At 43.9% G+C, this 26512-nt stretch overlaps 2 protein-coding genes across 9 annotated transcripts; both read left to right on the top strand.

The window, feature by feature from the left end:
- Nucleotide 1: 1 nt before the first annotated feature.
- Nucleotides 2-12340, top strand: LOC102560742 (probable 2-ketogluconate reductase). 7 transcript variants are annotated; one of them, XM_006258256.3, is made up of 6 exons: nt 2-198; nt 3079-3463; nt 4035-4206; nt 9517-9695; nt 10435-10531; nt 11974-12340. In XM_006258256.3, the coding sequence occupies exons 1-6, from the start codon at nt 181-183 to the stop codon at nt 12128-12130; spliced, it is 1008 nt and encodes a 335-aa protein (XP_006258318.2). In that variant the 5' UTR covers nt 2-180; the 3' UTR covers nt 12131-12340. The 7 variants fall into 7 exon arrangements, with proteins under 7 accessions (XP_006258318.2, XP_014462240.1, XP_019346057.1 ...); XM_014606754.2 differs by having other exon boundaries at nt 41-147; XM_019490512.1 differs by lacking the exon at nt 2-198 and adding an exon at nt 237-255.
- Nucleotides 12341-13621: 1281 nt separating this feature from the next.
- On the top strand, nt 13622-22100 carry LOC102560292 (glyoxylate/hydroxypyruvate reductase B-like). 2 transcript variants are annotated; one of them, XM_014606618.3, is made up of 6 exons: nt 13622-13800; nt 14089-14473; nt 17316-17487; nt 19674-19852; nt 21288-21384; nt 21668-22100. In XM_014606618.3, exons 2-6 carry the CDS (start codon nt 14092-14094, stop codon nt 21822-21824), a joined length of 987 nt encoding a protein of 328 aa, XP_014462104.1. In that variant the 5' UTR covers nt 13622-13800; nt 14089-14091; the 3' UTR covers nt 21825-22100. The 2 variants fall into 2 exon arrangements, with proteins under 2 accessions (XP_014462104.1, XP_019346059.1); XM_019490514.2 differs by having other exon boundaries at nt 13792-13876.
- Nucleotides 22101-26512: the final 4412 nt, after the last annotated feature.

Consider the following 26512-nt stretch of genomic DNA (forward strand, 5'->3'; position numbering starts at 1 on the left):
GGTGGAGCGGAAGTGACGCGAGCGCGTTTCTGGGCCCGGAGTGAAGGCAACAAAGAAGCGCTTCCGCCCTGTCTCGGCCGGTGCCTGAGCCCTGAGGGGCTGCGAGGCTGGAGGAGACTCGCTGCTTCCTTTCGCCCACCGGACTGTGTAAGGCGAAGCGGGGTAGAATCACATCTTGGAATGTACCAACCCCACAGTGTGCGTGTGATGGATTAGGACTACAGTTTGGAATATACCAACTCCCAGACAGAGAGTGTGTGTGTCGGGTAGTTTAGAACTACGGCTTGGAACATACCAACTTCCAGAGTGTGGGGGGAAAGTAGGGAATGAAACACAGGTTGGAACATGCCAACCCCCAGAGTGTGGGGGGGAGCCCAGGCCATACCACCAGACGAACAAATGCTGCGCCCCGGGCAATCAGGGCGCCCCCAGGCTCTGGGAGGAGTGGGGGTTGCTGCACTCCGGGGCGGTACGGCGGCCGGGCGACCATGCTGTGCGTGGGCTGGGGGCGTGGTGCGGCCCGGGCTTACCTGTGGGTGGCCGTGGCCCTTCCCCGCTTGCGCGGCGAGCGGCAGAGCAGCCGGACGGGCCTGGGCGCGCGCAATTGTCGGCGCGCCGGGGTGGGTTGGGGGCAGGGGGCGAGGCGCGGGGCCTCCTCACCCCTGCCTGGTCTCGCATCTGGGTGGAGCAGGGGGCGCAGGTGGATCAGCGTGGCTATGTCTTAAATATGAAATGGTTTGTCAGAAGCTCAAAATGATCGGATTTGCTGAAAAATTGTCTACACTGAAAAAATATGCAAAATAGATATGCCAAATAAGCATGCAAATGAGCCTTATTTACTTTTTATTGCTTATTATAAGTCAATGAGTGGGTGAGAACTGGGTCTTCAAGTTGAAGCATTTCTTTATTTCGAGGCATAAGAAAGCGCCAGTAGCAAACCCAAAAGTCGGGTAAGACTGAGAGTGAAGTGGGTTTTGCGTATGCTGCATCAGTTTGCTGCCTCCAAAATTACTGTATATTTTGAGCACTTTTACTATTATTGATGGTACATTGTACAAGGGTTGAAATGATGGTTCTGATATGGTAATGATTGTACACCTGGCAACACTGAGGTGGATCTGCCCGAGGTGGCTCGGGTCAGGCAAGAGTATGATGTGGGGTCAGGCCAGCCCCGTGGTGTTCCCCCGGGCTCCAGACTCTCAGCAGCAGGGGGGCAGCCACCGTTTCCCCATGGTCACCAGGTTTCCAGCCCGCCCTGGGCTGATGAGGCTGCTCCAGGGGCCGGGTCTCGGGCATCACCCCGGGGTCAAGCAGCCCCCAGTCTAGGCACAACAGTGGGAAGCTCAGTGCAGGCTTTCAGCTGTGTGGGGTAGTGTTGAATGGGCCTGGGTTGTCAGAGGTTTCTCCCTTTGGCAACCCAGTCCCATTCAGCAATACCCCAAGCCTGGCGTGGAGACCTGATGCACTGGTTGCACTGGAACAAAGGATCGTGAAGCGCAGATCAGAGAGTAATGGCAAATGGTGGCTCCCATCTTTTTTAGTAAAAGCATGGCAAGGTGGAGGGGGAAAGCAACTTGGGCTCGTGGGTTTGCGCGCAACTTGGCAAGCTATTTGCACATCCGGCCTCCGCACAAATCATTTTTCTTACTCCTGTTGACTGTATAGAAAGTTCTTCTAAATCATATACAGATGTGAATCTGATTCGGATCAGTCGCGTATTGTATGCATGTATGAGGAAGCCTCGAGGGCTAAGAACAAATGGTGTAATACATCGGAGAGTTTTGCTTTTCATTTTAAGGATCATCAGTTATTTCTGGGGAATGTAAGCGGTATTGTTCTTCATGACCTGTACCAGCTGCAGGTCTTTACCGGGCAAGGCTGCCACTGAGTTCCAAAAACATGTCAGGTAGCAAGCCACTCAGCTCTAAGTAGGATGATGTGGCTGAGAAACAAGGACTCTGAGAACTGTGTACTAACTGGATTACTTTGTTAGTGAACTAACCTCATTTTCTTATGGTGCCAGTCCAGAAACTGTCATTACATTAAATGCACAAACAGCCGATTTGATGCAGGGAACCATAAGAACGGCAAATTAAGTCTATTAATTAAGAACTATCAAATTAACAGTAGGTCGGTTGTTAGAGCAGGAGCATGAACGGCGCATGCCCCCAGCAGCTGGGCGGGGCACAGCTGCGCTGGTGGCAGCAGGAGCCCGGTGGTGGTAAGCACAGAGCTCCCATAGATGCAGCTGGCACTTGCAGGGGGTGGGTGGCGAGCACTGACCAGGAGTTGGTGACCACCCCCAGGTGCTGCCGGCGGTGGCAGCCAGGGGTGATCGTGGACCGCCCACAGATGCCACCGGCGGGGTGGCAAGGGGTGACTGCCTGCAGGGGGTGGTCTTTTTGCAGGGGGTGCATCACCACGCTCAGGGGGTGGACACGCACCCATGTGCACCCCGTACGCATTGCCCCTGAGCAGGAAGTGGTCTTCAACCGTGTGATTTAAAGGAAATTTCTTAGTCATCAAAGACTACAAACTGCATGTGCCTGAATATCTGGGTCCGGCCAGTGTGTGCTCGTGAGACCTAAATACATACCCAGCCACCCACACACACAAAGCAATTCATGCAGAGAACTTAAAATAACTCTTAGCTATCCCTGTTTCATGAATCTTGATTATTATTGATATACATTTTCAAGAGTGATAGCGAAGAGCTATGAGAGTTGCGTGGAATGAAAGTAACTTGAGACTAAAATGATTGATGGCTTTTGAAGTGAGAGACATTGGATATGGAGAAGCTAAAGGATAGCAAAGCATGGATAATCAAAATTATATAGGGCCATGCCCTCCAAGAGATTCTAGATCTGAAGTCAGGAGGGCCAGATTTCAGTGGTGGAGCCTGATCCCACATCTTTCAATTAAGGATCACTGCTAATTTGTGAGTAGGTTCACATTGTGTTATTGAGGATAGTATTTATTTCCATTAAGTGCAAATTTACAAGTGTGGCTATAGCTGCTCCCTAGCAAATTGTTCATTTCTCATGTATAAGGGAACATTTCTCTTAATCCTTTTGGCAGGTCATGGGAGACCAAGAACTGCCTGGTGTTCTGATCCTTGGAGTTGGAGGAGTAGAAGGTGTTCTGGAAAACCATGTGGGGCTCCTGAAAAAGAACTTTCACCTTATCACCATGAAGGAATTTCTTGAAAACAAAAAAGAACTGAGTGAAAAAATCAAATCTATTTTCATATTTGAACGCAGACCCACCATTGACCGGGGACTCCTTGAAAGCCTGCCTAACTTAAAGGTGATTGCCAACTCCGGAGTAGGAGTGGATCACCTGGACTTGAAACTGATTTCTAGCTTTGGAGTGAAAGTGACTAATACTCCACAAGCTGTATCTGACTCCACAGCAGATACAGGGATGGCCCTGATGTTGGCATCTGCCAGAAGACTAGTGGAAGGTAACCTTTTTAATTCCTTTGCTGATGTTTTTCTTCCATTTGAGCTTGTTTTGGCATTTTCCATTTTTCACTTTGTCATCGTTCACCTGGCTGAAATACTTTTTAGGAATCTATTTAGGAAGAAAAGCACTGAGGATTCAGCTTTTCAAGTGGTGCTGCTTTTCTGTTTTTTCCTCTTATACCTTGTACCCAAACCTGCTCCAGCACAAGTCACTGTTCACGAGATTAAGGCCTCTGTCTAACCTAAGTGCAAACATCCAAGAAAACGTTACAAACAATGAAGAATTCATTCAGCAAAAATCAACGTATTGGAGACATAGGATCAGGAGGAATCCCCTGGGCCACTGAGACCTTATTCCCTGCTATTGTATGCAACTTTCATACATCACTTTAAAAAACTGGTCAAACTCCATCTTAAAAGTACTTGGATATTTGACACCCCCTTTACTCCTATGAACTATTCCAGAACTTCATTCTTTTGATGGTTTTGTGAACATTCCTTCTCTTTTTAATTTCCATCTTAAATTCCTTCATAATCGGTTTATTTCAATTTATTCACTTTTTTTTTTAGGTTGTCAGATTGCAGTTTCTCCAGACACTGAGCGTTTTGCTGTTGACTGGCTGGGAGTGGAAGTCACTGGGGCTACCCTTGGGATCATTGGAATGGGCAGGATTGGCTATAAAGTGGCCAAGCGGGCCAAAGCCTTTGACATGAAAATTCTGTATCACAACAGGAACCGAAGGTACAAGCACATTTATTCTGACTTGAGCTGAATCTAAGATATTTTGATAATTTAAAATGTTATTTATAGAGCATTTTCTTCCAACCCCTCCCCCGTTTTTGCTAGTTGAGGCTCAAATTCTCTTTGACTTAATTAATTAAATAGTTCTCTTGTTGCCAGGCTCAGAAATTTCAACATGCCCTCCTAGAATGTCAGGTTGAGCAAAAGCCAAACTTCTGAGGCACAAGAGTTAATGTATAATAAACTCAAACTCTTGGAAACCAAGCATATAAATGCCCACATAGCTTTAATTTTTGCAACCCTAGAGCTAGCACTAGCCACTAGGTATTATATGTAGTCACTCCAGCCATACTCACTGTGCTAGTTGCCACTGTACAGAGTGATGAAAAGATCTGTTGAAGCTATGAATGTGATTATGATGTAATGGGGTGTAGGTTGTAGCCGTGTTGGTCTAAGGACATAGGCAGACAAGGTTCCTTGGGTGAATTTGATATCTTTTATTAGACCAACCCAAATAGTTGGAGAATAGTTAATTAAGAAAGCTTTTGAGTTCAAAAACCCTTCATCAAGCTAAGGAAGTTTCAGCAGTTGGTGTGTGCTCTTCCCCCCCCCCCCCGCCCGCCCGATGGGGCTGGTGCCCCCCCGATGGCCAACAATGATGCTGTCAGTAGGGCTCGTGCCCCCTCTGACAGGGTCGGTGGCTTCTGCAGGTGCCCTCCCCAGATTCAGGAGGCACCAGTCACTCATGTCTGACAGTGTGTTTGAACCTCTCTCCCTGACTCCCTTGCTTGTGATCAAAGGAAAGAAGTACACATGCATCTACAGTCAGGTAACTTGCCACCTCGATAAGAGAGAGGTGGTTGATGTTGAAAGGACTGTAAAATGTGTTTGACTTCCAAAAAGCCTTTGATCAGGTGTACCATGAGGTTCTTGCAAAAAAATTGGAGGATTGTGGGCTTAACTGCGAGACAGTTAGGTGGGTGTGAAACTGACTACGGGGTAGGACCCAGAGAGTCATAGTGAATGGATCTGTGTCATCCTGGCAAGAAGTGGACAGCGCTGTCCCACGGGTCGGTGCTTGGTCCAGTACTTTTCAACATCTTTATCAATGATTTGGATGAGGGGGTGAAGAGCTCACTGGCCAAGTTTGCAGATGACACCAAGTTATGGGGAAGTGTGGTCATGCTTCAGTATGGGCTACAGATACAGGCAGACCTGGACAGGCTGGCAAGTTGGGCGAGTCAGAACCAGATGAAGTTCAACATTGAGAAGTGTAAGGTGCTCCACCTGGGGACGAACAACCCCCTACACACCTACAGGTTTGGTGGTGCCAAACTGACCAGCACCACAAACGAAAGAGACCTGGAGGTAATAATAGACCGTAGCAGGAATGTGAGTCAGCAGTGCGATGCTGTAGCCAGCAGGGCAAATAATACTCTAGTATACATCAACTGATGCATCTCCAGCAAAACCAAAGAAGTGATTCTTATGCTCTACTCGGCATTGGTGAGACCCTAACTGGAGTACTGTGCCCAGTTCTGGGCACCACACTTTAACAAGGATGTGGCAAAGCTTGAGAGAGTCTAGAGAAGGGCCATCCATATGTTCAGAGACTTGCATGGCAAGCCATACGGTGAAAGGCTGAGGGACCTGGGACTCTTCAGCCTGAAAAAGAGAAGGCTGAGGGGTCACTTGGTAGCAACTTACCACTACATCAGGGAAGTATATCAAGGGCTTAGTCAACAACTGTTCACCAGGGCATCCCTGGGGAAAAAACAGGAGTAATGGCCACAAATTCCTGGTAGGCCATTTCAAGCTCAACATTAGGAAAAACTTCTTCACAGTTAGCATTCCCAGACTGTGGAATAAGGTCCCTCCAGAGGTGGTGTAATCACCTACCCTGGAAATCTTCAAGAGGAGACTGGACAGTCACGTTGCTGCAGTCACCTGACCCCAGCTCTCTTTCCTGCCCGGTGCAGGAGTCTGGACCCGATGATCTGCGGTCCCTTCCAGCCTTACAATCTATGAGATCCAGTTTCCCTTGTTCAGCATTGTGTTCTGTAGGTTGTGTCAGTAGTGAAATACAAGGATCTTTTTTCCAGTGAGATTTTTTTTGACCATTAGATGGGAGATGAGCCTGGTGTGGGATTAATGATTAGTAAGTGAAAGTATAGCATTAGATGGCATCACATGCATAAGAGAGAAGGGATTAGCAATTGAAAGGACTGTAAAATTTAGCAGAAGTAGTATTTTTTTCTGTTGGGTAAGCCAGGCATTTGGTTGCAGGGGGGATGTAGGTGGCACCTGTGCAATATGGCCCCAAAGAAGAAAATGAATCTGCATGTAATGGACAATATCAGAGATTGGAAATTCTCAGTCAACAAGGACGCTACAGCCAGCTGGTGTGGTTTGCTCAGTGTGAACCTGCTGGAATGTCTGGCATCTCTTGCTCTTGTTCCTGTGTTTGCACTCAATATTCCTTGATCTTGTGTATTGTAAGAGTTGTTTCCCCAGCTACTATGGAAGCCAGTCAGTACCCTAAGACAGTTGGCCACAGCTGGAGCTCAACAGCAGCATGATTGGCTGTGGTCTCAGTACTGTAGTCTTAAGGACAGAGAGAGAAACTGCCTTCTGGCTGCAAAATGTACCTGATCCCTGACAACTAAGGAGAGAAAAAATACCAGGCCTGGTCTGTGCTTCTACATGTTTTTATTTTCCAGATCTTTGTGAGGGCTCAACTTTAAATTGGCATGAATTGGCACAAAAAAACCTAGTAGCACAGCCAGCTAAAGTGATTCAGGCACACCAGTTTGTCTAGCCGGCAGCACACAACGGAGTTGATGTGCTTCCCAGCTGTGTGCAGAAGCAATCCGTTGAAGCTTGTCCATGTGAAGGAGAGCAGTGAGGAGTTGCATCTTGGGAGCCCTGGCACAATTTATGGCAACTTTGGATCATTAACCCTTGTCTGCACCCCTATGGGCACATAAAACTTCAAAGTAATCTGCGTAAGGATGTGGGAAAAGGGTTCTTTGAGAAGAACTTCTTCTTTGAGCAGTTTTAGTAATAGAACAATGATGACAGATTTTTCTGGTCAGCCACTACAAGGTGACATAATTGCATTTGTGTGAGTGTATCTGACTTCCTATCCAATAAGAGTAGTGATACGTGCACACATCTTAGCCAGTATATTATTATATACTACATTTTATTTACCTATTTAGATTTTTTTGCAGCAGTTTCCAAACTGCTGACCAGATCTTGAATTCCTTCCTTAACTTGTATTCTGTTGTCTCAGAAGCAGTACTCCCATTAACAGGAACCTAGCACAAACTAATGTAGGCCTTCATGTTTCTGTTCTATATCTGGATAACTGCAGAAAAAACAATAGAAGGTTTTAAGATAGGCACATCATTCTTGAGGTTAAAATATAAATTAAGTGTGTTTATTTCTGTGCTCCTTAAATCCTGAGTGTGCTTTAGTATGGTAATTTTTTTAGTACCATTGAACAGTTCTAATCATTTCAAGAAATGGTCCACCTGCTTTCATCTCGCGCTAAATTATACACTGCCTCATGAGAAGTACTCTTGAGAACAAATATAACAACAAGCCATATGTTCCAGTGACAATAACAAATGGAGAATGGACCATGAAGGAGCATCTGCTCCTGGAGGGAGTGGGGGGTTTCTACTTAGATAGTACTAGAGGTAAGAGGGTAATCAGTGTATTAATTTAATAGAATCATAGAAAGTTAGGGTTGGAAGAGACCTCAGGAGGTCATCTTGTCCAGCCCCCTGTTCAAAGCAGGAACATCCCCAACTAGATCATTCCAGCCAGGGCTTTGTCAAACCAGGCCTTAAAAAACTCCAGCGATGGAGATTCTACCAGCTCTCTAGGTAACCTCTTCCAGTGTTTCACCACCCTTTTAGTGAGAATTTTTTTCCTAATATCAAACCTAAACCTCTGTTGCTGCAACTTGAGATAATTGCTCCTTGTTCTGTCATCTGTCACCATTTTTGTTGCCTTCCGCTAGACTCTCCAACTTGCCCACATCCTTTCTATAGTGGGGGCCCCAAAACTGGACACGGTACTCCAGATATGGCCTCACTGGTACAGAACAGAGCAGAATAATTACTTCCCTTGATCTGCTGGCAATGCTTCTACTAATGCAGCCCACAATGCTGTTAGCCTTCTTAGCAACAAGGGCATACTGCTGACTCATATGCATCTTACTGTCCACTGTTAACCCCCAGGTCCTTTTCTGCAGGGCTGCTACCCAGCCAGTCAGCCCCCAGCCTGTACTGGTGCGTGAGATTGTTCTGTCCTAAGTGCAGGACTTTGCACTTGTCCTTGTTGAACGTTATTAGATTTCTTTTGGCCCAATCCTCCAATTTGTTTAGGTAACTGAATCCTAGCCCCACCCTCCAGCGTATTTACCACTCCCCAGCTTGGTGTCATCAGTGAACTTGCTGAACTTGCATTCCATCTTCCAGACTGTTGATGAAGGTATTGAACAAAACCAGCCCCAGGACTGATCCCTGGAGCACTCCACTGACTGCCAACTAGACATTGAGCTATTGATTACTACCTGTTGAGCCCAACAATCCAGCAAGCTTTCTATCCATCTTACAGTCCATTCATCCAACCCATACTTCCTCAGCTTGCTTGCAAGAGTGCTGTGGGAGACAGTAACAAAAGCCTTGCTAAAGTCAAGGTATAATATGTCCACTGTTTTTCTCCACATCCACAAAGCCAGTTATCTCATCATAGAAGGCAATCAGGCTGGCCAGGTGTGACTTGCCCTTGGTGAATCCATCAAATTTGCATAAGACTGAGCTTGATTCCTCCCTTAGCAATCTGTGTTTAAAGCACGGGTTCACCTCTCACACCAGAGCCTACACTGAAGGCCAGTCAGAAGAGGATTCTCACACTTCTTTCCCTTTTATACAGTTCCTTTTTATATTTCTAAACCAGCCTCTCCCCTGCTAAATGGCCTTCATTTGATCAGAGAGATGTTTTCTTGTCCAAATGAGGAGCTACTTGTGCTTCCCAAATTAGCTAGTAGAAGAGGTCTGCAAATCTCCTTGATAGGTCCCCTGCTAGTGACCTTTGTGTGGATCATTGCAGCTACAAGGGAGCATCAACTCAAAGGTGCCTGATGCTTACACAGTTTCCTACTTTGCACTGCAAGTGACTTGCTAGTGAAGTGGTTGGCAGTGATTCTGGAAAAAAGTCATGTGCTGGTCTAAGATAGATGTTACAGAAGAAAACAAAAACCAATAAGAGATCGTTGTGGTTTTTTTACTCCTTCAGGAAAGAGGAAGAGGAACAGGCTGTTGGTGCCGTTTATTGTAAAAAGATGGAAGACTTGCTCCAGCAATCAGATTTTGTCATGCTGGTTGTGAACCTGACGCCGCAGACACACAAACTGATTGGGAAAAGGGAGTTAGAGCTGATGAAACCCACTGCTACTCTCATTAACGTCAGCAGAGGTGGGGTGTTATATAAGCATGAGTTGGGGCTCCATAGTTAAGAATAAGTTGAATCTTGTCTTTTTCTACTGAGAAGTTCCCTTATGCAAGTATTTCATATTTTATTTAGCACACAAGAAAGTTCTGCTCAGATAGATAATGCTCATTATACATGGAATACTGAGCATCTACAATTCCCATTGATCTTTTAAAAGGAGTAACAGGTGCTTAGCAGGGTCTTAGCACCTCCCAGGATTTAGCTTGGTAGGAGACTATTTCCTCTAGTTAATTTAAAGATGTGCAGACAAGGAGAGCCCAGTGCCTGCCAGCTGGAACCAGTCTCATATATACACCAATCTGACTGTCCTGGAGGCAGCAGGCCCCATTAGTACCACACAAAAATACATAAGTGGCAGTTCCAGAGACATTACAATCACAAGAGATAACACAGATAAAATGAAAGATGGAAAAGGTTTGGGCAAGTGACTTATCTAAAACCACATGGAGGTCAAGGGCATATCTAGCGTAGAAAGTCTGTCTGGTCCCAGTCCAGTGTCCTATATATTGGACCATGCCAGCTCTAATTTTAAACAATCTAATTGTTGCTAGAACTGTGTCTGATTTTTATAATGAGCTGAAAATCTATTAGTATTGCTAACTACTTTGAGACCTTTTTCTTGATTAAAGATGTGGACGTTTCTTGTTCATTGGTGTATGTATCTGGGCTGCTCCTGGATAAGATGTTATCATGTTAATGCAGGTGCAGTAGTTGATCAAGATGCATTGGTAGAAGCTCTTCAGAACAAAGTCATCAGGGCTGCAGCTCTTGATGTGACTTACCCTGAACCTCTGCCAAGGTAGAAAACTTGTTTTGTCTCTTTAATCTAAAATTATTTCAATCCTAAAGAACATGAATTAAAACCTGAAAATATTTTCTCATACACAACACGCATCTTTCCTTCAAAATCAGCATCCCAAAATTGGGGTACGTATTTTAAATGGGGAAGCTGTTTTCCTTGCTGAAAAAGAAGCACTCCAGGAGACGCTGCCCATGTTGTGCAGCTGTCAAGATGACTGCTCCTTGCGTCTTTCACAGCTATGGCTATTGGTTGAGTACTGCAGTTTGTGCCCAAAGCAGCAAGCAAACTGTTGATAGTATCTTAATGAGACTTTTGATGTAGAAACAACACTTTATTGACAGGAACTTGCATAAAGAACTACTTAGCAGTGGTTTTCAACCCGTGGTCTGCAGACCCCTGACAGTCCACAGACTGTCTAAGGGTTCTATGAAAGATGACTATGATCAACCAAAAGTATGTGAATACTCACACTTACAATTCAAAAGGGGTTTGCACATCCTTTCAAAATTTTTTAGGGGTCCACAAATGAAAAAGGTTGAAAACCAGTGACTTAAAGAAGTAACGGTCTTGCTACTGCTCTTTGTAAGGGTCTAGTGCCTAACCTTACACGACATAGATTGAGTCCTCCTGGGAACATAGAGTGGGCAGGAAGTGTGGCATTGCAAGAGACAGTTTGTCATACCAAGAGGTTTATGTTGCCATACTTCCTGCACACTCTGTTTCCAGGCAGACTTGATGTCACAGAATTGGACTTGATTCTGGAAAAAAAATTTTTTCTATGTTTTTCCTTCCAAAAACAAGTTGCATGTTTTATTTGGGAGGGAGAGTTATATGTAGGAAAATATGGTACTGTTAAGTTCCACAGCATCCGTTCATAGCTGTAAACATATTTTAGATGTAATTTTCAGATTTCATCCACATCTTATGTAGTTTTTGGTCCTTTTTGGTTTTCTGAGCACAGAAGTACAGTCCAGGACCCCCAAATTCCATTTCTGCTTCTGACACTGACTTTCTCAGTAGCTGTGAACTAGCTGTGTAGGCTGAGATACCTTTTTCAAGGCTGAATGAATGCCCATTAGATCAAAAACTTACTTGAAATACCAGTATCAGTCACTAATCGCTGTCACTACCACTATCAGTCACAGATTCATTTAAGATGTGTAAAGGTAAATCCTCAGTCTCCTATATACACCAGCTCTGTAGCCAGAGCTGTAACCAGTCTCATATATACACCAATCTGACTGTCCTGGAGGGAGTAGGCCAATGCAAAAGAAATAGGTAAATTAATTCCTTTTCTGTTCTGAGTAGCCTGTGCATTATGGTCCCCTCTTCCTCACCATACAAAACTTGGCAGAAGTTACTACCAGTTAGACTAAATGCAACAGCGCAGTAGCATAAAGTTAAACTCTAATCATTCTGTCTTGTTTTATTTCTTCCAGAAATCACTCATTGTTAAAGTTGAAGAATATTATTATAACGCCTCACATTGGAACTGCTACAGTCCAGGCCACCTGTATGATGACTGAAGAAGCAATAACAAATATGCTTGCTGTTCTCAATGGTCTCCCTATTCCTAGTGAAGTGTGCCCCAAATGACATGTCAGGAGCCACAAATAAATACACAGCGCTGTATTTTTATGAAAGGACATTTTTGGCCTTGCAGTCGGCCATTAAGTGACAGAAAAAGAATAAGTTTCTGCAGTGCTATCACAGTTGTTCTGCCACCCAGTGGCTATTTGCCATAATTGTATTCTTATGATTTGATTAATAATGATGAACTAATAAAGTACAGAGGCTCCAAGGTAACCTGTTGCAGACAGTCTTTTGATATCCCCGATCCGTACTTTCATCAAATGTGTGCTACTTTTTGCTCAGAATACTTGGTAATGAAGAAATGTGCTTGAAAACATGTTAGTGGGTTTTGAATTGTCTTCATAATAGCTTGAGATTAGAAACGTATTTGATTAAAGTGGAAATGTTCACTAAATATATCAAAATCACATGATAATGAAAAGGAAAAATATTTACTGAGGATTTAATGCAACTCTCTTGGACATGTTAAGGATGAATCATTGAAAAATTCCCTACAGAAATGTGACTGTGCTCTACAACTCCTAGCCAGCACAGTGATAGCCTTATATCTTATATCACATGATATCAAGATGCAATAAGGCTGACTTTCCCATTCATTAAATATTTTTTGTCCTAATGTTCCAAATCATATTTTTACTACATTCTTTATCTTTGATTATCAATGTTAGTATATTAAAGCAGACCATTAAAAAATTATCTTCCCGTTTTCCCAGGGGCTCTTTTTAAAAGCCAAAGTAAACGGAAAAGTGTTATAGTACTTATATCAGCTTCTACTCAGAAATACGTTATTGGGTAGCCAACAAAGCTGGATCTGCCCCCGGAATTATACAGATGATCTCTCAGCTTGAAGCAAGAATTAATAACTAAGCATAAACTCACTCCAACCCAAAGTCTGACTCCCTTCTCCAATCAATTTTCTGAGTAGGAATACAGAACACAGTGAAACCATGGAATATCTTATTGCTGCCTTGTGTTTCATAAAATTGGGAGTCTCCCATTTTTCTGTAGCATAGCCAAGCCTCCTGGAAGGATTCTAAAATAAAGACATCATAATATTCTAAGACAATCCAGCAGATAAATAGTCGGTGTTTCCATAAGTCACTGAAGATGCAAATGCTGTGGAGTATTTAATAATAGGCAGATGATGCTAATGGCGACTAAAGGTCTTCAGTTCTTGCACTTATTTTCCCTAAACCCCTTACAAAAATCTAGTAAAAGGTTTAATCTACTTATATAAGAAGTCTGACTTTTTTTCTAGATACATTACCAATTCACAGTTGTCATGGAAGCACTGGGGCCTATGGGTGCTCAGCACTTCAAAACACTTTATTTCAGTGCCTAATTTTAGGCACTTCTGTTGGAAAATATTTACCTACACACCTAGTTATATAGTTTGTTTAGGATATTTCTGATCAAATATTCTACCTTTTATGAACTCTTCACATTTCTTAAGCAGAGGTAACTGCAAATAACCTTAGGAATTAAATAGTTAATTTTTAACTTGATAGGTTTAGTGTTCAAAGTTCAAGATTAATCTTAGTTATTATTTACAGGGATCACATTTGGTCCAGAAAGTGTTTACATATTTAGGTGCAACTGATCTGTAAAGGTTTTTTTAATTATTATTATTATGAACACACTATACATGGTCTGACACTCAGAGATCCAATGGAGTGAGTTTGAGTTTGTGCATAGTTACTGTAATGTGACAGCCTAAAACCTAGAAGGAACAGAATTGCTTGGAGTTGGGTTTGTGAACACTGTCTTTTTTTGAAGGCTGTTGATAAGTGACTCAAAAGATCCACTTAATTTAGTTTGTTTACCTCACATTTTATATAAGAGTTTTCATTCTGCATTTCTCATAATGAGAGAAAACAGACTGATAATGAAAGTGCTGCCTAACAGTTCTTAAAAATGTTCTGAAATATTCACATAATTGTGTGTTTTTCTTCCTTTTGCAGGTCATGGAAGAACATGAGCTGCCTGTGCTTTTGGTAAATGAGGTGGGAGGAATATGCGGTGTCCTGGAAGCGCATGTGGACTTCCTGAAGACACATTTTCAACTCATCACCATGAGAGAATTTCTTGAAAACAAAAATATTCTTAGTAAAAAGGTCCAAGCCATTTATTTGTGGTGGCACAAACCAGTCATTGATCCTGAACTTCTCCAGAGCCTGCCCAACTTAAAGGTGATTGCAAATTCAGGAGTAGGAATGGATCACTTAGATCTGAAACTTATATCTGGCTGTGGAATAAAAATGGCTAATTGTCCACATGCTGTTTCAAGCAGCACAGCAGACACTGGAATGGCTTTGTTGCTGGCATCTGCTAGAAGACTAATGGAAGGTAATGTTTAAATTACTATACAGGTTTCCAGAAAATCATATGAGCTATGCCTACCCACTCATATTTTTCCTAGAATTATTCCTATTGTAATAAAGTGGGACTATCCAAGCCTCAGAAAGGGGCTTGCATAATGAATATTAGTATTTAAAGTACTAAACCCTGTTTTTAATATTAGTGACTACCTTTATACACTATATTCCTTCTTATAACAGATTAACTGCTCAGGTCTTTGTTGAAAATCTTTGAGGAAAATCTGTTTAAAGGACTTTGGTATAACTTTCTAGTTATGAGTGGAGCTAGATGTTTAGGCTAAAACCCTGAACCTTCATCTGTGCAACTACTGCCATTATGAGAATAACTGAACAGCTAAACTGAGCAACACCTCTTTCCGCTATCATTACGTTTTGCAACCTTTTTCAGCAATATATTTTCAACGTGTCAGGTTTTTGACCATTAGGGATTTATTTCATGACGTGGTGATAATTTCTATAGTGCTGTTGACAAAAAAGTGACTAATAATTTTGGGTACCCTTATTCTCATACTTCAAAAGGTTTTAATACCTTGAGGTGCCTAGCACTTTCTGAAAATCAAGCCCCTTCATGATGTTTCAGATTACAAACTGAAAAATATTATTTAGTTTTCAAAATCCGGACAATACATTCTAACGCAAACTTTCCTTCAGATCCATAAATATGTTTTATTTTAAAACCCTACCACTCCGTTGCACAAAAATAACCATTGTTATTGTGAAAGACTGCTGTTTTTTGTTTGGCAACTGTAAAAAAACTCATAATAACAAATGGCCCTGTTCCCATTTGGTCCTGTGGCTAGGCATTTCTGCTCTAAAAGATTTAGAAGTAGTGCAGGAATTAGTTGTGGGGTAGTAGCTTCTTTATTCTTTCCTGCTAGGAAGGTGCTCCTAACGCTCAGCTCCCCCACTGTGAGAAATTAAATGCCTACAACTTCTTGTCCTTTCATCGTCTTACGGTCAAAAGCAGGAGAATTGTCTTTTACTTTCATCATTCCTTGCTTCGGTATTTTGGCCCAGAGGACAACATTAGTAAGACAAGTTATAGAAACCAGGGCCAATTTTAATCTTGCCTGGTGTATCAGAGTTTTAATTCTGTATGCTCTGTGCTTGCCTACACTAGGAAAATTTCTCTCTGGGAGCTATCAGGAATGGGGGCTGTGACGTAGACAGGACTCAGATATTTTTACCACATTATCTCATAATTTCAGAGTACTGTTGACAAGAGTACAGTGATTCTCAGCCAGGGTGTGCCTTGAGATCCTTTCAAATGTGCCACATGGTGCCACACAATGTCAGCAGTTTTAGGTGCGCAAACAGAATTCACAAGATAAAGCCAAAGGTTTCAAATAGGAATCCATTGTGTTAAAAGTATTAAGACTTGTGGTATTTCTGAGTTCTTGCCAACAGAAGACTTGCTATATTATGTTTTTATAGTCAAAAAGTGAATGGAAATGAAGAGTTGGCATTTTCTGTGGGGGTGCCTCAAGCCTAAGTTGAGAACCAATGGCTTAGTGATTAGAACCATTTGGGTAGCCAGTGCAGTTAAAAGAGCTTTCCGAACTGGTTTTAAGAATGGCTTTAATTTTTTTTTGAGCGGGGGGCGCGGACCAGAAATAAGGGGACTTTTCTCCAGTGTAACCAAAGCTCTCGTACAAAGGGCTTTTAATTGTTATAGGTAAAAATTACTTTTCTTTCAATATTTCTACCTCAGCTGATCAAAAGATCAAACATTTACCAGTATTTTCTGTATTGTTAATGATTCTAGGATCTGCACTTGGCCACTAAAATTAGACACTGTGAATATGATCATTTTGTATTTTGTCCCACCACTGTTCACTAATGTCCTTCTTTTGAAGTCTGTAGGCTCACCTAATTTAAGTTATCAGAGACCTTCATCAATTGGGAAACACAATTACATTTTCACCCACTGGGACCACAACAACCACAGGTTTTTATTATGTTCTTTGTTTTCCAATAGCTTAATTATTTGCTTATTCCCAGTCCTTGTGCTAGGCCTGCTGCACTGTAGCCTTGTGACCTTCCTAAATAGGGACCCTGAAGCATAAGCCATCCATGGCAACTGAAAGCAGAAATGTGTAACAAATTATTTTCAATGCTACCTTCCTTCAGTCTATAATGAATACTGTTTTGGGACTATGTTGTGTTCAAAGGATGCAGTAGTATGCAGGTCTTTGCTACAAAATGGCGTTTTTCATCCGGCACAGGTGAACTTGAAAGATGTGGACTTCCAAGCATCAGCTATCTCGTGTGATTGTCACAACTTAGGCAACCTCATCTTGTTTCTCTGTAGCCCTTCTGGGACGTAAGCTGCGGAGCAAGATTTCTCTGAGTTTTTCCCCACACCACAAAGAAGGCAGGGAGCAGCCAAGATGCCTGACTTTCTCTTTGTATCCAAGCCTGAATGGAACAAGTGGCAGAAGGAGGTGGTGGCTTATGCTGCATGAGCGTGGGAGACATTGGGAAGAGACTGGGGAGACAGGGTGGGTGGCAGGGGATAGAGGATTGCACATGGCATGGGGAACAGAGTAGGAGCAAAGGTTGAAAGCTGAAACACCCACAGATTAGTACAGGTTACCAGGTGGAATTGGGAAGGCTGTTCCAAGGTCTGTTCAACTCTGAATATCTCTTTCAGCTTGCCCACCGGTTGCCAACCGCCGCATACCTACAGCAACTCCAGGTGGCCTCCAGGATCCTCCAGCTGTAGCTGAACCTAAAAAGAGCATTCTGTCTACTTGTTCCTACATACTGAAGCCAGTCTGTTTCTCACATGGACTTTTTCATCTTTTTAGGCTGTCAAATTGCTGTTTCCTTAGACACTGAGTGTTTTGCTCCTGACTGGCTGGGAGAGGAAGTCACTGGGGCTACCCTTGGGATCATTGGGATGGGAAACGTTGGGTATAAGATTGCTTTGAGGGCCAAAGCTTTTGAAATGAAAATCCTGTACCACAACAGAAAGCAGAGGTAAAATTATAATCTGTTGCAATATTTTAATTCAGAGGGGGACAGTGATTATGTGATTATAGCAAAGGACTGAGGAGGAGCAGAGTTTGATTATGTTTCATTCAGGTCCATATTTAGGTGCTTAAACCCTAAGTTTACAAACCTAACTTTGTAATGTGTTTTTTTTTAATTGGGTTTGTTTGTGATTTGCCACAGAGGTACCTAACAAAGGAAAACAGGGCTTCTTCCCTTTCTATTTGCTTATGATCTATACAGGTCAAGTGTGTTTTACATTTTTTCTCCCCCACCCCCCGCCCACACACACACTTTTTAAAATTGGATCTTATTTCACTGGGACTCTCCAAATTGTTATAGCACTTCAAAAATAAAAAAGGCCAAATAGCTGAGAAGAATGTTGTTTTTTGGTGATACTACTCACAGCTCTTTGTGAAATCTTGTTCCTGTTGAAGTGAATAGGAATTTTGCAGTCTGTTTCAATAGGGCCAAGATTTTGGTTTTTAACCAATTCTAACTCCTAGGAGAAAAGAGGTTTATATTAAAAGTCCAGTTCAATACTTCTTCCATCCAAAGGATGAGATAGTTCACAATGTGTATTTGAGATCACTGAAGCCTTGTTTATATTGAGCATTTTAATAATTAGCGGCCAGCAGCTAGTAAGGAGTGTATTTATGAGCCCATAGCAGAACTGTTAGAAATTATGATTTTCACTGCTGCCACTTTGCCTGTATTTGAAACTGTGATAAACTTTCTTTGTAATTTTCTTATCTTACCTTTAGTCAAGGAGTAGGATATGCCTATTCAAATAATACACATTTGTGTTAGATGTGACCCAGATAAACATACCGCATAATTTTGAGTTATGTTCAGCTCCTGATTAATTTGCTTCCTGTTTGTTGTTTTGGATTGCCCAAGAAAATAATTTGTGTTTTAAAGGAAAAAAAGCCATGAGTAACACTAACCCTGAAGTTTCACTTTGAGTGGAGCACACATTTTTACTATTTCACACTTAACTCCTTTTTTGTACCCTTTTGTACAATGGGACCCTAGAAGTACAGGTCCCATTGTAAGTCAGTTGGACTTATGTTCCTGGCCATCACAGGTGCTTTTGACAATCTGTTCTTTAGTTCCCAAAATCTAACTCGGGAAGTTTATAAAGCAAAGGAATGACATAACAGTTCCCTTTCATAAAAAGCTGGATCTGAAAATGTGCCTCCATTTTCCTGACTTCACCAAGTATTGAACATTTTGTTATGTCCAAATCCTGAATCACCATTGACCCTGAGGGATTCCTTTGCTACTTTCATCCTTCATAAAATAATGGACTTGCTGAAGGATGGTAAAAAAATCAGGTTCCCTCTAAGGTGCACGTGTGCGCAGCCATGCACAAGTAAAAGTCTGGCCATGCACTAACTTTTTAAGGCTGCGCACCAACTGGGAGAGGAGCTGGGCTGCGGCGTGGGACACTTACTAAAGGTAAGCTCCTCCCCAAGGCGAGGTGGAGCCTGGGGCCTGGCACAGGCTCTGCCAGCTCTGGAGAACTGCTCCGCTCTCCCACATTGCCTCGGGGAGCGAGGAGGCACATGGCATCAGGGTTGGGGAGTGGAGCAGTTCCCTGGAGCTGGCAGAGCCCGCGGAACAGTTCCCTGGAGCCAGTGGAGCCCACGCCAGCCCCAGCCTCCATCCCTGCCTTGCCTCACCTCTGGGAGGAGCCACTGCCTGCCCTGAGTGAGGCTCTGCCAGCCCCAGGGAAGTGCTCTACTCCCCAGCCCTGACGCCATGTGCTTCTTGACTCCCTGAGGCGATGCGGGGGAGCAGAGAAGTTCCCCTGAGCCAGTGGTGCCCGCCCTAGCCCCAGGTCCCCAGCAGAGCCAGCCCCAGCCCTTAGTCCCCTGGTGGAGCCTGCCCCAGGCCCTAGCCCCCAGGCTCCACTGCCTGCCCGGAGTAAGGAGCTTACCTTCAGTAAGTGTCCCACGCTGCACCGAAAGGGGGAGGTGGGACCAAAGCACCGTGCTTACAGACCGCTACTCCTTAGGGGGAACATTGATCAGTACTGCCCCACAAACCCAGGGATCAGACATCCTTTGTTTCTCCTTGACATCAGCTTTGTTACCTAGTGATACTGCGGAAAAAAGGAAATATTTTTGTAAGCATGACTTCCAGCTATGTGATTTTTATTTCTCCATTAGAAAAGAGGAAGAGGAACAGGCCATTGGTGCCATTTATTGTAAAAAGATAGAAGACTTGCTCCAGCAGTCAGACTTTGTCATGTTGGCTGTGAGCCTGACACCTCAGACACACAAACTGATTGGGAAAAGGGAACTGGAGCTAATGAAACCCACTGCTATTCTCATTAACATTTCCAGAGGTAGAGTACAGTAAATTTTTTAAACAATGTACTGGGCTGGCTGCAAAATGTTTGTCATCCCTTGTCCTGCCGGCCAGAGTATTGGTCCAATTTGTACTGGACAACATTATTGTCATGGTCATCAAAGACAGTCAGGCAATCTAGAGGTTCCTCCCTCCTTCCCCAGGGAGTTGCTTTGGTCCAGATGAAGGAGGATGGGTGTGTGAGACAGTGGTTGGTGAGCTAGAATGGGTCAGACTCTAGCAAGACAGTGGTTGATTAAGAAAGCATAAAGACCTAACTGGACCAAAGGATAAACACCATGGATACTGGTGTTGAAGGAGGTGTGTACCCCACCCCAGAAAGAAAGAAGGTTTAGAATCTTAAGGTGCAGACAGAAGTGCAGCTCCCCACTGTAACTCATAGCACTTGCACAGAAAGTGCTACAAGTTATAGCAATCCCCCAGACCCAACAGATGTTTACTGTTGTGTCCTGGAGGCTGGGATATTCAGCTGCAATTTGAAGTGGCTGCGAGTCTGCAGCAGCTCTCCCTTAGCTCTTCCCCTCCCCACTCCCAGCCCCAGCTCAGTCTTCAGAATGGCAGGGAGGGAAGGGAGCAGAGGGAGTTCAGTCTGGGTTTTTTTAGCTGGTGCTGGATGATGGGCCAGGTGGATAGGAGCCACTCCAAGGTAGCAGGGCTCCAATCCACCTGTTCCAACTTTCATCACAGGCTGAAAAAACCCAAAACCAAACTCCCTCTACTCCCTTTCCCCCTCCCATTCTGAAGACAGCACCAGGACCAGGGCTGAGCTGCATCAGCCCAGCCTTGCTCCTAGCACAAGCAGGCAGATGTTAATGAAGGTGCTCCATTTTGGAGTGTTTTCATCTGAACCCTTATACAATGAGGGTTCAGACTGTTGCAGGACTGGGCCCTTTAAAATGCTCTGCAGCTTTGCACTTGTGTTTGGTCATGGCTGTAGAGTACTTTCAGGGGCAGAATCTGGAGAAAATTGTTACTTCTGTCTGCACCTTTAATAATAGCACAATTCTGTTTTTGGCATTTCTACATTAAATCTCTCTCAGCTTTGTTTAAAGGCTCAAAGTCTGGTTCACGCTTCATGTGTTTTCCAATTCTGAGAGCAAATTAAGTTTGAAATTGTTAATTTTTTTCCTTATGTGTACTATGAGAAATAGCGTTTACCCACTTTACGGGGTAGTTTCAGGATTAGATAATGTTTTGAAAGCACAATGACAATGTAAAACACAAGTGTTAAGTAACAATAAATATTACTGTGTACATGCAACTGCATAACTAAATCTATTTGTACTTCAATTTTAAAACCAAAATCTTTTTTCTTGATTACAAAATCTCTTACATTTCATTTACAATCTTCCCTTTCATTGTTAAATTGCTATCTGTCTGTGATACAAGAAAGATATGCTGTTTTTTTGCAGGTCTAGTAGTGGACCAAGAGGCACTGCTGGAAGCTCTTCATACCGGTATTATTAAGGCGGCAGCTTTAGATGTCACCTACCCTGAACCACTGCCCAGGTAGAGAGCAGTATTTATCTATCAAACATTTAAAATTTAGAGGACACAAGATAAGGCCAGTAGGTGGGAATTTTGCAGGATGGAGAAGCATCCAGTTGTTTTGTGTTATGCATTATGATGGGAGATCTCCTGAAATGCACAGTATGGTAATACAACAAATTCAAACAAAAAGATGTATGTAAATTTAAACACATGCGTAAGTGCTGTGCTTTGAAGTGGGGCCATTTTTAATATCAGTAGGTGGCTTAACCACACCTTTCCTTTCTGTTCCTTTTTTTTGCAGAGATCATCCATTATTAAAATTAAAGAACATCATCATAACTCCTCACCTTGGCATTAAAACACACAAGACCACTCGCATGATAACAGAGGAAGTAGTTGCAAATATACTGGCAGCTCTCAATGGTCTTCCAATGCCCAGCGAAGTGCTTCCTGATTGACATATATAAAAGGATGTCACAACTATAAAATAGTATTATTCTGTAACTGTTGGAATTAAATCTTGTTACTAGAAATATGTGAAACTCTTCCTTTTACTTGAATTCAAAGCCAGTTGTGATTTTTAGGTTGTACGCATACATACAGCTGTGAATGAGTTGTATATGTTACTGTTGCAGGTGGATAAAAACATTAAATAGATCTGTGACCGCAGTCTGCTGATGATGATTGCTAGTGTATATGCAGTACAAAATAAATATGTTCTCAGGAAAGTTAAATGAGACAATCACATGGTATTTTTCAATATGTTAAAAAGCCTACTTTCAGCTATGGTGAACATGTCTGACCTCGTTGAATCCCTTCTTGGTTTATCATTTTGCAGTGATATTTTTTTAAATACAGGAGACCACCAAACCAAATTTAACATTTTGTAAATTTTAAAGCCTTGAAAATTTATATCCCAGAAAACTTTAATTACCATTTTAAGTCATGTTGCATGATATTTAGACAAGATAACATTTTGCAAACTGTGTTGATTTTGGAGACTTTTAGAAATAGTATTTCCCTTCAAGACAGAAAACAAAAAAATAATGCCTTCTAAATATAAAAATAGATTGTCCATCAAATTTTATAAGTCATCCCTTAAATGTCCACTGAAACTTAGCAGCCAGCTAGGGGCCATGCTCTTCTTGACCTGCTGCTCACGAACAGGGAAGAATTGGTGGGAAATGTATTAGTAGCTGGCAACTTGCACAGCAGTGACCACGAGATGATTGAGTTCAGGATCCAGAGGAAAGGAAGGATGGAAAGCAGCAAAGTAAGGACCCTGGACTTCAGAAAAGCAGACTTCAACTTGCTCAGGGAACTCATGGGCAGGATCCCCTGGGAAGCCAGTCTGAGGGGAAGAAGAGTCTAGGAGAGCTGGTTGTACTTCAAAGAAGCCTTACTGAGAGTGTGGGAACAAACCATCTTGATGGGCAGGAAGACTAGCGAGTATGGCAGAAGACCAGCTTGGCTTAGTGGGGAACTCTTCAGTAAACTAAATCACAAAAAGGAAGCTTGTAAGTGGAAACTTGGATAAACAACTAGGGCGCAGTATAAGAGCATTGCTTGGGCATGCAGGGATGAAGTAACGGCAATCCTGTGGCCACGCCAGACAAGAAAGCTGATATTTTTAATAGTTTCTTTGCCTCTGATTTCTTGAACAGGGACTGCGACATCCTACCTACCAGAGGTAGGGACAATCTCGGGGATAGCTCTATCAGGCCTTCAGTCAGTGCAGATGTAGTTAGGGATCTTCTGGAAGGGCTAGACATTTTTAAATCTGCAGGTCCAGATGCCCTCCACCCAAGGGTGTTGAGGGAGCTGGCAGGGGTCATTGCAGAGCCCTTGGTCCAGCTGTATGAGCATTCGTGGTCATCTGGCCAGGTGCTGGGGGATTGGAAACTGGCTAATGTGGTCCCAATTTTCAAGAAAGGGAGGAAGGAGGACCCAAGTAACTGTAGGCTTGTAAACCTCACCTCGGTGCTCAGGAAGATCTTGGAGAGAATTATCAAGGAGCACATCTGTGGGGGGCCTGCAGGGGAGATCATGCTCAGGGGCAATCAACATGGGTTCATCAAAGGAAGGTCCTGCCTGACCAACCTGATTGCCTTTTATGATCAAGTAACTAAATTGTTGGATGATGGTGTCGCCGTAGATATAGTCTTTCTAGACTTTACGAAGGCCTTTGACACTGTCTCTCACCCCATCCTCATCAATAAATTAAGTGACTGCGGCATTGATGCCTACACAGTTGGATGGGTAAAAAATTGTCTGTTGTGGCGCACCCGGAGAGTACTGGTGGATGGGTTGTACTCAACCTGGCGAGATATGAGCACTGGGGTACCTCCGGGCTCGGTCCTCAGGCCCGTGCTGTTTAACATCTTCATCAGCGACTTGTACGACGGGGTGGAAAGCACGCTGTCCAAGTTTGCTGATGACACTAAGATGTGGGGCAAGGTGGACACACTTGAAGGGAGAGAGAGGCTGCAAACAGATTTAGACAGACTACAAAAGTGGGCAGATGAGAATAGGATGGGGTTCAACATAGACAAATGCAGGGTGCTGCACCTTGGGAGAAGGAATCCACAGCATACATACAGGCTGGGGCATTCCCTTCTTGAAAGCACAGAGGCAGAAAGGGATCTTGGAGTCATTATTGACTCCAAGATGAACGTGAGCTGCCAATGCCAGACCGCAGCCAGCAAGGCCAGCCATACCTTGTCATGCATCCAAAGATGCATCTCAAGTCGGTTCAGAGAGGTGATATTCCCCCTCTCTGTGACTTTGGTCAGGCCGCAGTTGGAGTACTGCGTCCAGTACTGGGCTCCGCACTTCAAAAGGGATGTGGCCAGCCTGGAGAGGGTTCAGAGGAGGGCCACCCACTTGGTGAGAGGGCATCAGGACAGGCCCTATGAGGAGAGACTGAGGGACCTGAACCTGTTCAGCCTCAGCAAGAGGAGGCTGAGGGGGGACCTGGTGGCTGCCTACAAGCTCATCAGGGGGGATCAACAGCAAATAGGCAGAGCCCTTTTCTCCCCAGCACCACCTGGGGTGACAAGGAACAATGGTCATAAGCTGATGGAGAATAGGTTTAGGTTGGAGATCAGAAGGCAATATTTTAGTTAGGGTGGCCAAAATCTGGAACCAACTTCCCAGGGAAGTGGTCCTCGCCCCTACCTTAGGCAAATTCAAGAGGAGGTTGGACAATCACCTGTCTGGGGTCTTGTGAACCCAGCATTCATTCCTGCCTGTGGCAGGGGGTCAGGCTAGATGATTTGTTCAGGTCCCTCCTGACCCTAGCTACTATGAAACTATGAAGTCAGGAAGGCCAAAGCACAATTGAAGTTGCAGCTAGCAAGGAACATGAAGGGTAACAAGAAGGGTTTCTGCAAGTATGTCAGTAACAAGAGAAAGACCAGGGAAACTGGGTCCTTACTGAATGGGGGGAAGGTCAAACTAGTGACAGAGGATGTAGAAAAGGTTGAAGTGTTCAATGACTTTTTCATCTCAGTTGTCACAGGCAAGGTAAGCTCCAGGCAACACAGTTTGGGGAGGAGGGGAGCAGCCAACAGTGAACCAGGTTAGGGACTATTTGGTACAAGTTTGTGGGGCCAGATGGGATGCACCTGAGGGTGCTGAGGGAGTTGGCTGATGTGATTACAGAGGTGCTGGGCATCATCTTTGAAAACTCATGGCTATCAGGAGAGGTCCTGGATGATTGGAAAAGGGCAAACATAGTGCCCATATTTAAGAAAGGGAAAAAGGAGGAGTCAGGGAACAATAGACCAGTCAGCTTCACATAAGTCCCTAGAAAAATCATGGAGCGGATCCCCAATGAAGCACCATCATGCCCCAGCCAGCTCCTCTGCAGCTCGTTGAACTGGATCATAGGAGCCCTGGACTTGCAGGATGGCCCCCAGAGCTCCCTGCCAGCCAGGGATACTCTACCCTAGCTCCACATGCTGTGGTCCTAGGCGCGTGTGAAGACACTCCACCCAGGAGCAATAAACTCTGGTACAAACTGTGCTGGAGTTTATTTAGCCAGGCTAATTTCAAGTGTAGATGGGCTCATAGTGTAACAGAGAGGACATATGTCTCTCCAATCTGATCAGAACCTCTCTTATTTTAGTGTGTAATAATCTTAATAATTCTGCTAAAAGGCTGTGCACAACTCTGCCTAGTACTTTAGCATTTGCTAGGCTCAGCACTCAGCAATAACTCTGATTGTGCTAGCTCCTGAACTGGAAGCAATACAGCAGTTTTTGCACCATTGAATGGTGTATGCCCTGTTTTGTTGCTTGCCATACATAATACCATTTCTCAGCAGGGTTAATTAATCTGGGTGAAGCATTGTGCAAAAACTGCTGTATTGCTTCCAGTTCAGGAGCTAGCACAATCAGAGTTATTTCAGGCACATCTGCATAGAGCTGCCTTGTGCCATTTAGACCAGTGGTATCAAATTGGCCTGGAACCCTGGGCCAGATCCAGGCTGCAGGGCTTCTTGTGGACCGGATCAGGCTGCTGTGGCCACCAGAGCAGTGGATGCAGTGGTGACAGTGGCAGCAACCACCACAGCTACACAATGACCACTGTGGCAGGAGCAGGAGTGGCTACTGCAGCAGCAGCAGTGGTGGCAATGGAGCAAGGGTCTGTGGGCCAGGCAATTAACTGTACGTTTGGCACCTGATTTAGACATACTCTCTAAATAATGTCAGGATGCCTATAATCTCAAGCGGTCCTCTCTAAGAAACCTGTTTGAAATGAGTTGCATCACAGCAGTTCATAGATTCATAGATGTTAGGGTCGGAAGGGACCTCAATAGATCATCGAGTCCGAACCCCTGCATAAGCAGGAAAGAGTGCTGGGTCTAGATGACCCCAGCTAGATGCTCATCTAACCTCCTCTTGAAGACCCCCAGGGTAGGGGAGAGCACAACCTCCCTTGGGAGCCCGTTCCAGACCCTGGCCACTCGAACTGTGAAGAAGTTCTTCCTAATGTCCAATCTAAATCTGCTCTCTGCTAGCTTGTGGGCATTATTTCTTGTAACCCCCGGGGGCGCCTTGGTGAATAAATACTCACCAATTCCCTTCTGTGCCCCCGTGATGAACTTATAGGCGGCCACAAGGTCGCCTCTCAACCTTCCCTG

Source organism: Alligator mississippiensis, chromosome 3 (genome assembly GCF_030867095.1).
Source record: "Alligator mississippiensis isolate rAllMis1 chromosome 3, rAllMis1, whole genome shotgun sequence".
NCBI lineage: Eukaryota > Metazoa > Chordata > Crocodylia > Alligatoridae > Alligator > Alligator mississippiensis.

Excerpts from the sequence above, each read along its gene's own strand:
- LOC102560292 (XM_014606618.3), top strand. The coding sequence starts at position 14,092 with ATGGAAGAACATGAGCTGCCTGTGCTTTTGGTAAATGAGGTGGGAGGA. Across the intron at positions 17,488-19,673 it reads TACCACAACAGAAAGCAGAG|AAAAGAGGAAGAGGAACAGG; the intron begins GTAAAATTATAA and ends TTTCTCCATTAG. Across the intron at positions 19,853-21,287 it reads TCTCATTAACATTTCCAGAG|GTCTAGTAGTGGACCAAGAG; the intron begins GTAGAGTACAGT and ends GTTTTTTTGCAG.
- LOC102560742 (XM_006258256.3), top strand. Across the intron at positions 9,696-10,434 it reads TCTCATTAACGTCAGCAGAG|GTGCAGTAGTTGATCAAGAT; the intron begins GTGGGGTGTTAT and ends ATGTTAATGCAG. Across the intron at positions 10,532-11,973 it reads TACCCTGAACCTCTGCCAAG|AAATCACTCATTGTTAAAGT; the intron begins GTAGAAAACTTG and ends TATTTCTTCCAG.